Source organism: Tupaia chinensis, unplaced genomic scaffold (assembly GCF_000334495.1).
Source record: "Tupaia chinensis unplaced genomic scaffold, TupChi_1.0 Scaffold000119_2, whole genome shotgun sequence".
NCBI lineage: Eukaryota > Metazoa > Chordata > Mammalia > Scandentia > Tupaiidae > Tupaia > Tupaia belangeri.
The window spans coordinates 4,228,785-4,241,667 of record NW_006159586.1 but is presented as its reverse complement, the minus strand read 5'-3'; the positions used below and the strand labels follow the sequence as shown (position 1 = coordinate 4,241,667).

Here is a 12,883-nt window from a genome sequence, read left to right as displayed (position 1 = left end):
AGATCCCGAGAGGAGAATGGAGGAGAAGGGATTGCGGCGTGACCATCCCCCCTGGGGGGTGATTTCTCGCTTTCTGTCTCTATGTCTCTGTCTGTCTGGTGAGCGCATGCGCCCTACAGTGAAAATCTCTCCAAATAAAAAGAGAAGAGAGCAAATCTAAACCCTGAATTAAAATCTGGTAGTGCACGGAATACAAGAGTTCGCTTTTCACAGCTCTCAAAGTATGAGTAGCTCTGAAATCCAGAGGTCGACAAGTGTGAGGAAACAGCAAAGAGCATGTAGAGGGATCAAGACATGGTTCAGAGAAAAGCTTTTTCCATCTCCTCCTCCTTCTCCTTTTTTTTTTTTTCCCCACATGTTGTTTTCTTTCTTCCATGAAAAGGGAGACAGAGAAAGAGAAGCAGCACACCTGACAGCCACAGCCCACCCCTGGCTTCAGCAGCCTTAGATCATGAACACACACATGCCTGACATACTCAAGAAGGTAGGTCTCTGGAAGCCAGCCCAGAACTTTCCCATGTGGTGAGCCTCAGAGTGTCACATTTTCACACTGAGGCACTGTCTAGAGCATAGTCCTTTCTGCTATGAAGTTGCTTCATAGTATAGATTGCCTGAAACTCTCTTGCTAGAATCCAGAAGTAAGCCAATCCTAATGAGTAGTGGATACAAGTTGCAGATGCAGCTATTAAGAGTAAATACAGGGACCAGCAATTAGCGGAATGGTTATGTTGCTGGACTCCCACGTAGTTGACCGCAGTTCAAGTCCCAGAGCCGGCAGCTTGAACTCACGCCAGGCACATGTGCCTGCGTGCCCAAGATCCCGAGAGGAGAATGGAGGAGAAGGGATTGTGGTGTGGCCATCCCCCCTGGGGGGTGATTTCTCGCTTTCTGTCTCCCTGTCTCTGTCTTTCTGGCAAGCGCACGTGCCTATAGCAAAAACCTCTCCAAAAAAGAAGAGTAAATACAGGGGGACCAGCAGTTAGCGTAATGGCTATGTTGCTAGACTCCCATGCAGTCAGCTGCACTTCAAGTCCTGGACCCAGTGACTTAAACTCACACCAGGCATGTGTGCATGTGTGCTCAAGATCCTGAGAGGAGAATGGAGGAGAAGGGATTGAGGTGTGGCTAACCCCCCCCCCGGGGGGGTGATTTCTCACTTTCTGTCTGTCTCGCTCTGTCTTTCTGGTGAGTGCACGTGCCCTATAGCAAAAACCTCTTAAAAAAATAAAAGAGTAATAAATACAGGGGCTGGCAGGTGGCAAGATGGTTAAAGGCACTGGATTCCCTTATGGCCAAGCACAGCTTGAGTCCTGAACCTGGTGTCTTGCATTCTTCCTTTCTCTTTCTCTGGTCAAATTAAAAAATAATAATAACAAATGGAAATAAATAAATAAACTTTTTTTTTTTTTTAAATACTAAATACAGGGGACCAGCAGATGGTGCAATGGTTACTTGGTTGATTCCTATGTAGTCAACCATGGTTCAAGTCCTGGACCCATCGGCCTTAAAATTCACACCAGGCATGTGTGTGTGTACCCAAAGGAGGAGAGTGGAGGAGAAGAGATTGTGGTGTGGCCATCCCCCTGGGGGATGATTTCTCGCTTTCTGTCTTTTTGTCTCTCTGTCTCCTGGTGAGGGTATGTGTCCTGTAGTAAAAACATCTCTCTTAAAAAAAATAAAGAGTAAATTCAGGTGGACTGGCAGGTGATGTGGTGATTAAGGTGCTGGATTCCCACATGGCTGACCACAGCTCAAGTCTTGGATTTGGCACCTCGCTCGAGAAAGCAAGCTACCAGGTCTGGGACTCGAACTGTGGTCAGCCATGTGGGAGTCCAGTGCCTCAACCACCATGCTATCTGGCCCTATAAATAATTCTGAAAAAAAAAAAAGAAAAAAGAGTAAATTCAGATTGCTAAAACTGACATGAATGGAAGTTTCCAGACTTGGGAAACTGCTGAAGGAGGGAAGTGAAGAAAATTGGAATAATAATGTGTGAGGTCTGTCTTCATCCTTTTTCCAGTTGCTATATAACTGAATACTGCAGACTGGGTAATTTTTCTTTTTTGGAGAGGTTTTTGCTATAGGGCACGTGTGCTCGCCAGACAGACAGAGACAGAGACAGAAAGCAAGAAATCACTCCCCAGAGGGGATGGTCACGCTGTAATCCCTTCTCCTCCATTCTCCTCTTGGGATCTTGGGCACGCACGCACACGTGCCCGGCGTGAGTTTTAAGCCACCGAGTCCGGGGTGCGAACTGCAGTCGACTACATGGGAGTCCAGCGACATAGCCATTACGCTAACTGCTGGTTCCCCAGACTGGGTAATTTATAAAGAATAAAGGGGGCCAGCAGGTGGTGTGGTGGCTAAGGCGCTAGACTTCTACACAGCCAACTGTGGTTCGAGTCCTAGATCTGGTGGCTAATCACACAGTGTGTGTGTGCATGCCCCACATCTCAGGAGGAGAATGGAACAGAAGGGATTGTGGTGTGGCTATCCCCACTAGGGGACAGTTTCTCACTTTCTCTGTCACTGTCTTTCTCTGTCTCTCTCCAGCGAGTGCACGCATCCTGTGTGTGTGGGGGGGAAATGAAAAAAAAATACGAATGAGAATAAAGGTTGGAGACAGGATGAGGTGCAGTGGTACTACAACTGGACTCATATGAGAAAGGTCCTGGGTTTATGTCCTGGGACCTCCATGGTCATGCCTACAGACTGGAAGTGGATTGTGGAAGGAAGGCCCTATTGGGAATCCCTTCCATGAAATAAATAAAAATAAATGAAAAAAAAAATAGGGTTATTCAGTTTATGAATCTAGAGGTCCAAAGTCAGGGGCTACATGTTTGATAAAGGCCTTGTTGTTAGGGTAAACTCTGCTTTGTCCCAAGGAAGCATAAGGAATCACATGTCTAGAAGGTGAGAATTTTCTGTCTATTAGCTCTGGTCTCCCTTGTTCTTATAAAGCTGCCAGGATTCAATTATGGTAAACTTCTCCAATTTTAATCCTCTTCCAGAAGCCCCACCTCTTTTAACATTTTTTAAATTTTATTTAACTTTATGTATTTATTTATATATTTTTAATTTGACCAGAGAGGGACAGAGCAAGTGAGAAAGTGTATGAGAGAGAGAGGGAGGGAGGGAAAGTGAGAAAGCAAACCACCAGATCCAGGACTCAAACTGCAGTCAGTCATGGGGGAGTCCAGTGCCCCTAACCACCATCTACCTGCCAGGCCCAGCCCTACCTCTTAATACCATAATCTGATTAGGTTTCCACCCTTTTAATACTTTACAATGGCACTTAAGTTTCTAACATGTGAACTTCTGGGGAACACCTTCAAATCATAGTAGGGCCAGAATAGACTTGCTACTTTCCTCATCTTTTTTTTTAAATCTATTTTTTGAGAATTATTCATTTAATTTTATTTACTATTAATGGGTCATAAGGAAAATCATGACATATCTTCCTATGCAAGACTTTCCCAACAACCCAATATTATTATTCCATTTAACCAGAGAGAGACAGAGAGAAAGCAAGCTTCCAGGTCTGGGACTCGAACTGTAGTCGGCTATGTGAGTCCAGTGCCTTAACCACCACACCACTTGCCAGCCCCTCCACTCTCCTCATCTTGCAGGTGAGTAACTGAGTCCCACAGATAGGAACTTGACTAGGTCTTCAAGCTTTCAGTGACCAAAACAGGGTTATACTGGAACTTTCCAGCCTGTACAAAGTATGTCCTCAGGGGGCTGGCAAATGGCATGGTGGTTGGGGCACTGGACTCCCACATGGCCAGCTGAAGTTTGAGTCCTAGACCTGGCAACTTGCTTCCTCACTTTCCCTCTCTTTCTCTCTCTAGCCAAAATACAAGAAAAAATAAAAACAAATAAAAAACTAAATAAATGATTCCTTTTTAAAAACTAAAGCAAAGTATGTCCTCATACTCTGTCCTCAGTGGGACTTGGACAACCTCCCTACTGGCTGCTGGGTAATAAGATGCTAGAAGTGGGTGGGGAAGGCAAAGGGGATGCTAGCAAAATGACACTCAGTGGATCATTTACATATTTTCTACTCTTTCAACATACTAGATAAAAATGAATTGTTCTTAAGTGATTAGTGCCCTTTTTTAAGAATTATTTTTATTTAACTTTACTTATTTATTCATTTATTTCAATTTGAGCAGGGAGGGACAGAGTGAGAGAGAGAGAGAGAGAAGGGAGAAAGCAAGCTGCCAGGCTTGGCACTCGAACTGTTGTCAGCCATGTGGGAGTTCAGTGCCCTTAACCACCACACCACCTGCTGGCCCCATGAATAGTACTCTTAAAACACTGATGAATTTGGTAATATTTTACAGATTTCATTTGTATAACTGGGTTTTTGCCAGTTAGATGAATTGTTACAAAAAATTTTAAGGATAAAAAATTTATTCAATTTTATTCATCATCATCATCATTATTATTATTTGGAGAGGTTTTCGCTATAGGGTGCATGCGCTCGCCAGACAGACAGAGAGAGACAGAGACAGAAAGTGAGAACTCACCCCCCGGGGGGATGGCCATGCCGCAATCCCTTCTCCTCCATTCTCCTCTCGGGATCTTGGGCACACACGCACACGTGCCCATCGTGAGTTTTAAGCCACCGGGTCCGGGACGCGAACCATGGTTGACTATGTGGGAGTCCAGCGACATAACCATTATGCTAACTGCTGGTCCCACATCATTATTATTTTTAATTTGATTAGAGAGAGAGAGAGAGGGAAAGCAAGAAAGCAAGCGACTTGGTCCAGGACTCAGACAGCAGTTGGCCATGTGAAAATCCAGAGCCTCAACCACCACACCATCTGCTGACCCCAAAGGATTATTTTTATTTAATTTAATTTTTTATTATTATAGTTTAATTTGACCAAAGAGAGACAGAGAGGGGAAGTGAGAAAATAAGCCAGCAGGTTCAGGACTCAAACTGTGATCAGCCACCATTGGGCGTCCAGTACCTTCACCATTTCACCACCTGCTAACCCCGAATTATTAGAATTTTTTAAAAAAACAAATATATCCTACAGTAGTATAATTTATTTGTTTTCAGTGTTTTTTGTTTGTTTGTTTTACTGCCAGAGGGCTCATGCACTTGCTAGAGAGAGACAGAGAGGGAGAAAGCACCCCCAATGGGCTGCGATCATTCTACAATTCCTTTTCTTCCATTTCTCCATCTTGTTGGGATTTGGGGACACTTGTGAGCCTCCATGTTTCTAAACTGTTGGGACTAGGTTCAAACTATGTTTAGCTATAATACGATCCAACTTCTTTAAATACTAGGTTATGGGGCTGGTGCTGTTTTCATTTTTTTCCACCTATGTTTCTTTTTACTTATTTTACATTTTTAATTAATTTTAAGTTTTAATTGCAGTTTTTAATGCAACACTGTCAACTCTTCAGTGCAGAGCAGCAAACATACTTTTGAAGAAGAGGTTATATTGGGACCAGCAGGTGGCGTAATGGTTACATTGCTGGACTCCCAAGTGGTCTACTGCAGTTGGAGTCCTGGACCTGGTGGCTTAAACTCATGCCGGGCACATGTGCATGCATGCCCAAGATCTAAGAGGAGAGTAAAAGAGAAGGAATTGAGGACTGGCCATCCCCCCGGGAGGGTGATTTCTCTTTGTCTCTCTGTCTTTCCAGCTAGTGCACGCAGCCTATACTTAAACGTCTCCAGAAAAAAAAAAAAAAGGAAAGAGGCTATATTGGATCTTTTTTTTTTGGAGAGATTTTTGCTATAGGGTGCGTGCACTCGCCAGACAAACAGACAGAGACAGAGAGACAGAAAGTGAGAAATCACCCCCCAGGGAGGATAGCCACGCCGCATTCCCTTCTCCGTTTTCCTCTTGGGATCTTGGGCACGCATGTACACATGCCTGGCGTGAGTTTTAAGCCACCGGAGCGACATGGCCATTACACTAACTGCTGGTCCCTATATTGGATCTTATTACTGAAAATATGATTGAGATTTTAATAAATATATGAAGCAGAATTAAATTTTTCTTTCTCATTATTTTTTAAATAATTATTTTTTAAACTTTATTTATTATTGTTATTTTTTTCCATTTTGAGAGAGAGGGGGAAAGTGAGAAAGCAAGCCACCAGGTTCAGGACTCGAACTGTGGTTGGCCATGTGGGAGTCCAGTGCCTTTAACCACCACGCCACCTGCTGGCCCCTTTCTCATTATTTTTTATCTACTTATTTTTGTATTCCATTGTATGAATATGCCACAATTTATTTATTTGTTCTCTAGGTGATGGCAATTTACTTATCTATTTCTAGTTTGGGATTTTTATGAATAAAGGTCCTGTGAATATTCTCATGTGTTTTGGTAAAAATATGCATTCTTTTAGCTATATTCAGTGGCATTCCTTGAATATTTGATACCTGGAGTAGCTCATTTTTAGTGATTCCAATCCTGTACATAGCAACATTATTTTTAGTAATAATAGTACAATGAAATGAATAATCATGACAAGAAAAGCTAGCCAGTGATTTAAGACATTTTTTTAAAGTAATTATCTTTTCATAGACATTACAAAGATAGTACAAAGGCTCCACATATTTGTCACTAGTTTTCCCCCATGGTTTTAACTCAAACACAACTTTAAAATAAGGTGGGGCCAGCAGGTGGCATAGTGGTTAAGGTGCTGGACTCCCAAGTGGTTGACAGTGGATCAAGTCCCAGACCTGGAGGCTTGAAACTCATGCCAGGTGTGTGTATGTGTATGCTCAAAATCCCGAGAGGAGAATAGAGGAGAAGGGATTGCAATGTGGCAATCACCCAGAGGGTAATTTCTCACTTGTTGTCTCTCTGGTGAACATACATGCCTTATAGCAAAAATCTGTATAAAAAAAAAAAGAAATTGACAGCAATACAGTATACATGGAGTTATGTGCCATTTTATTCGATGTGTTGATACTACTACAAACAAGATACAGAGCTGCTCCATCACCATAAGAACCTCCTCCTTGTCCTACCTGTTTATAGTCACACCTACCACTCTCACCCCCTTAAGCTCTAACCCCTTGAAACTACTGATATCTTTTCTAGCTCCATAATTTTTGTTAGTTTAAGAATATTATCTAAATGGAATCACATTTTATGTGATCTTTTCAGATCGGCCTTTTAAAAATTAGTTTATTCAATTTCATTTGTTCATTTATTTTAATTTGATCAAAGAGACAGAGAGAGAGACAGAGAGACAGAAAGAGAGAGAGAGGAAAGTGAGGAAATACACCACCAGGTCCGGGACTCGAACCATGGTCAGCCATGTGGGAGTGTCCAGCGCCTTAACCACCACGCCACTTGCTGGTCCCTCAGATTGGTCTTTTTCATTCAACCTAATTAATGTCTTGGAGATCTACCCTAGTTACTGTGTGTATCATTAGTTTGTACTTTTTATGCTGAGTAGCATTTCACTGTACATTGTATGGACACACCTTGATTTCTTTTTATTTTATTATTTTTTTAGGTTATTGTCATCGGTCACATGCCATCACCAGAGAGACAGAGGGAAAGTAAGAAATCACCCCGTGGTGGGATGCCGCACCACAGTCCCTTCTCCTCTATTCTCATCTTGGGATTTTGGACATGTATGCATATGTACCCACCATAATTTCCAAGCTGCCAGGTCCAAGGTCTTCAGACTGTGGGGGTGATTTCTCACTTTCTGTCTCTGTATCTCTGGCCATGTAGGAATCCAGCAGTTTAACCACTATACCACGTACTGGCCCCTCATACTTCAGTTTCTTTTCCTTTTTTCTTTTTTTAGAGAGATTTTTTGCTGTAGGGTGTGTGCACTCACCAGAGAGAGACAGAGACAGAGAGACAGAAAGTGAGAAATCACCCCCTGGGGGAATGACTGCACTGTAATCTCTTTTTCATTCTCCTCTCGGGATTCTGGGCATGCACACACCATGTACCCGACCTGCATTTTAAACCACCAGGTTTGGGACTTGAGCCACGGTCAACTACAATGGGAGTCCAGCGATGTAACCATTACCCCATCTGCTGGTCCCTCGACTTCAGCTTTTTTAAACCATTCACTTACTGAAGAACATTTTGGTGGTTTCTAGTTTTTAACTATTATAAGTGAATCTGATAGGAATATTTGTGTACAGGTTTTTGTGTGAACCTAAATTCATTGCTTTAAGATAGTTGCCATATGCTATTGTTGGGTTATATGTGTATGCTTAGTTTTTTAAGAAACTGCCAAACTATTTTTCAGGGTGGCTCTACCATGTTATATTCCCACCAGAAAAGTATGAGAGATCCAGTTTTTCCATATTCTTACCAGCTTTTGGTCTTGTCATTGTTTTTTATTTTAGCTGTTCTAATAAACGGGCAGTGATACCTCACCGTGGATTTAAGTGGCATTTCCCTAATACCTGGCGATGTTGAACAACTTTTCTTATGTTTATTTACCAACTGTATATCCTCTTCAGTAAAATCTTTCTTTTTATTTTTTTGGAGAGGTTTTCACTATAGGGCACGTGTGCTCGCCAGACAGACAGAGAGAGACATAGAGACAGAAAGCGAGAAATCACCCCCCAGCGGGGATGGTCACGCCGCAATCCCTCCTCCATTCTCCTCTCGGGATCTTGGGCATACACGCACACGTGCCCGGCATGAGTTTTAAGCCACCGGGTCCAGGACGCGAACCGTGGTCGACTACGTGGGAGTCCAGCGACATAGCCATTACGCTAACTGCTGGTTCCCCAGTAAAATATTTCTTTATATATTTTATGCATTATCTTTTTTTTTTTTTTTTTTTTTTGGGGGGGGTTTTTTTCTTTTGGGCTAGAGAGATTTTTGCTATAGGGCATGTATACTTGCCAGAGAGATGAGAGACAAAAAATGAGAAATCACTCCCCAGGGGATGGCCATGTCACAATCCCTTCTCCATTCTCCTCCTGGGATTTTGGGCACGCATGCACACATACCTGGTATGAGTTTTAAGCTGCCGGGCCTGGGACTTGAACCACAGTCAACTACGTGTAGTTGCCAGTGACATAGCCATTATGCCAGCTGCTAGTCCATATTTTATGCATTTTTCTAATTATATTACTTTTAGCTGTTAAATTTTGAGAGTTCTTTATATATCCTAGATATGAGTTCTTTGTCAGATAGGTGGTTTATAAAATGTTTTTTCTAGTCTGCAGCTTGTCTTTTTATCCTCTTAACACAATGTTTCACAAAGAAGACATTTTTAATACTAAAGAAGTCCAAATTACAATATTTCTTTTATGGATCATCTTTCAGTACATTGCAAAATTTATATCTAAATGTCCTGTTTTTTACACACACTTCATGATTAAACCTCAGATTAAGGGGCCAGCAGGTGGCCCAGTGGTTGAGGCACTGAACTCCCAAATGGCTGACCACAGTCTGAGTCCCAGACCTGGTGGCTTGTTTTCTCTCTCTCTCTGGTGAGTGCACATGCTCTATGGCGAAAGTTTAAAAATAGTAATAATTGGGACCAGCAGATGGTGTAGTAGTTATGTCGCTGAACTCCCTCGTAGTCGACTACCGTTGGAGTCGCGGAGCAGGCAGTTTAAAACTCACGCTGGGTGTGTGCACATGTGTGTTCAAAATCCCAAGAGGAGACTGGAGGAGAAGGTTTTGCAGCGTGGCCATCCTCTCTGGAGGGGGTGATTTCTCGCTTTCTGTCTCTCTGGCAAGCATATGTGTCCTATAGCAAAAATATCTCTAAATACATTTTTTTAAAAAAACCCTCAGATTAAGATAAACATGGGGGCCATTATTTTGGGTGTTCTTATTAAACAAATGCCCTAGTATATGTGGTTAGAACATTTGAAGGTAGTCTTTCCTGTGTCAGTAACTTGTAAAAGTGATCGAATAAATTACCAAGAAACTCAGACTCAGGGACATACTGCCAGGTCCACATTCCTAGCTCTACCACCTATGAAACGTGTGAATTTAGGTAAGATGCTTAACTGCCCTGTACCGGCACTTCCTCATAAACTGAGCACGATAGAAATGAACTTGTAATGATATTCATTGCAGTGCTGGTTATTATGGAGATTGTGAGTTCATACACAGTAATACACTTAGAATATTGGCCGGCAGATAATTAGCACTCAGTAACCCTTGCTAATAATTCTCCTGCTACTGGCTCTATGGTTTGGGAAAGGTCTCAAGGCATGAGCCTGGGTGTAAAATGGCAGGAGAGCAGCAATGGCAGGGCTCTTTCCTTAGCTCTGGCAGAAACTCCAAAATGGACCTGTGTTTGCCAGAGTTTAGGAGCATGGGGAAGCTTCACCGTAGTACGTTGACCCAACTCTTCAGTCTCTCTCTGGATGTGTATGTGGGTCTCTTTCAGCCAAATACTTAATCCACTTATTGCAGGCACACATCCCTCTTCTATTTCCTCTACAGTACTACTAATAATAGAAACCATTTATTGAGTCCTGTTAGCTACCAGGTGTTATTAATACCTCCATTATCTCTGATCCTTACCAGAACCTCGAAAGACCATTATTTTACAAATAAAGAAACAGGTATTGATCCAGCATCTCACAAAAAAATGGCAAAAGTAGGATTCACATCCTCTCTGCCTGAAGCCAGCCCCTGTACGTTGGCTGTGACACCCTGGCCGCCACCTCACTGCTGTTCCCTCATGGTTCCCCTCTGCTGGGTGGCCTGCACCAGGTCTTTGACTTCCCGTACTCCAGGGTAGGACTGTGCAGTGCTTATCAAAATAGAACAGAGACTCACGGAAGATTGGATGTTGCCTTTTTAAAATTCCTCCTTCAGGGAACGCTGTGAGGAGCTCCGTACTGAATTGTTTTGTGTCCATCAGAAGAAGGTGTGTGAGGAGCGAAAAGCACAGATAGCATTTAATGAGGAGCTGAAGAGGCAAAAACTGTTGGAACAGCAGATGTTCTCAAGACTCTGGGAAGAAGACCGACTGGCCAAGGAAAAGCGAGAAGCCCAAGAGGCCAGGAGACAGAAAGAGCTGGTGGAGAACACACGCCTGGGACTTAATGCCCAGATCACCAGCATCAAGGCTCAAAGAGAGGCAGCACGGCTGCTGAAGGAAGAGGAGGCACGCCTTGTGGTGGGTTGGTGTTTTGTTTGTTTGTTTGTTTTGGGAGGTTTTTGCTACAGGGCACGTGTGCTCACCAGACAGAGAGAGACAGAGAGACAGAAAGCATCACATTGCCTTCCACGTGGGATGGCCACACTGCAATCCCTTCTCTACATTCTCCTATTGGGATCTTGGGCACGCACACACACGCGCCTGGCGTGAGTTTTAAGCCACCGGGTCCAGGACTTGAACCACGGTCAACTACATGGGAGTCAAGCGACATAGCCATTACGCTCACTGCTGGTGCCTTGATTTTGTTTTGTTTTTGAGAGAGATTTTTGCTGTAGGATGCATGTGCTTACCCTAGAGACAGAGAGACAGAAAGCATCACATTGCCTTCCACGTGGGATGGCCACACTGCAATCTCTTCTCCATGCTCCTCTCAGGACTTTGGGCACACATGCCTGGCATATTTCAAGACACTGGGTCCCATACTCAAACTGGTCAACCACATGTAAGTCCAGCACCTTAACCACCGTGCCATCTGCTGGCCCTTGTGGTGGGCTTCTTTTTGTGTGTGGAGATTTTGCCTTAGGGTACATGTATGTGCTTGCCAGAGAGAGACAGAGACAGAGATAGAGAGAGACAGTAAGAGGGAGAAGGAGAAAACATCCCCTGTGGCTACACCACAGTCCCTTCTCCTCCTGGGACTGTGGACACACATGCACACACCCAGTGTGAGTTTCAAGCTGCCAGGTCCAGGGCTCAAACCGTAGTCGGCCATGTGGGAATTTAGTGAAGTAATCACTACACCATCTACTGGCCAGTGGGCTTTTAAAAGTGTTTGCTGTAGGAGTATTGACTCAGCAGGTGTGGTAATTTGTAGACCTTCTACTGTATAGGCCTTTTAAAATACTTATAATAGGATGGTCAACTCTGCGAGTATGGTAGCTTGGTGGCCTGTTACTGTACAATTGGCTGGTTCACAGAGCACATTTCTGTTATCAGACTCTTACTACTACTTAAATAATGTTTACAGAGACAAGTCACAGTGGCATGAGCTGGTAAAGTGCTGTTGTTCTGCAGGCTGAGGCCACCAGGGAGACCAGGCTTCAGTTCCTGGCCTACCCTAGGAGCCTGCCACAGTGCTGTGCACCTGTGTTGTGGCTACTCAGGAGGCTGAGGCAGGAGGATCATAGCAGAATGAGACAACATCTTAAAAATACATACAAAAAATATACTGGGTCATCAGAAAAATCATGACATATTTTTTTCTATGCAAAATGTGTCATGACTTTTTCCGATGACCCAATATATCAAATCTAGATCTAAGTATATGTAGAAGTGTAAAGCCTAGAAGGCCAAGGTACCAAAATGTTGAGAGTGTGATAGGTGATGGGTCCTGGGATTAAAAGTGATTTTCCTTGCACTTTCTGTATTTTTGAAATCCACAACTGCTTATATCACTTTATAATTTTACACACAGAGATACTCACAAGTTTGATTTTCACATAGCTTTCTTGCTGACTCAGCAACGGAAAGGCAAGTCTTATTTCTTATAGCCCTGCTAAATCAAGAGGTGGATGTCTGTGTGTTTCTAAGGAATCCCTTATTATCATCTCTGAAGTCAATGCATTAACTTACTTGTTTTGTCTAATTATATTGATGTATTGTCTTTATTATTATTCTACTTTAGGAAAATGACAATGCGCAGGTTAAGTTTGAGAATGAACAGGATAGGCTAAAGAAGCAGAAGACAAAACAAGAAATGAGGACCATTTTACAGAAAGCCCTAAAAGATAAG

The 12,883-nt window shown here is 43.1% G+C and overlaps 1 protein-coding gene across 1 annotated transcript in view; it reads left to right on the top strand.

The window, feature by feature from the left end:
• CFAP53 (cilia and flagella associated protein 53) overlaps window positions 1-12,883 on the top strand; it is a 39,081-nt gene that overhangs the window by 11,384 nt on the left and 14,814 nt on the right. Inside the window, 2 exon segments of the mRNA XM_006144452.3 lie at window positions 10,806-11,109; window positions 12,776-12,882. Of these exon segments, the coding sequence (XP_006144514.2) occupies window positions 10,806-11,109; window positions 12,776-12,882 (411 nt within the window).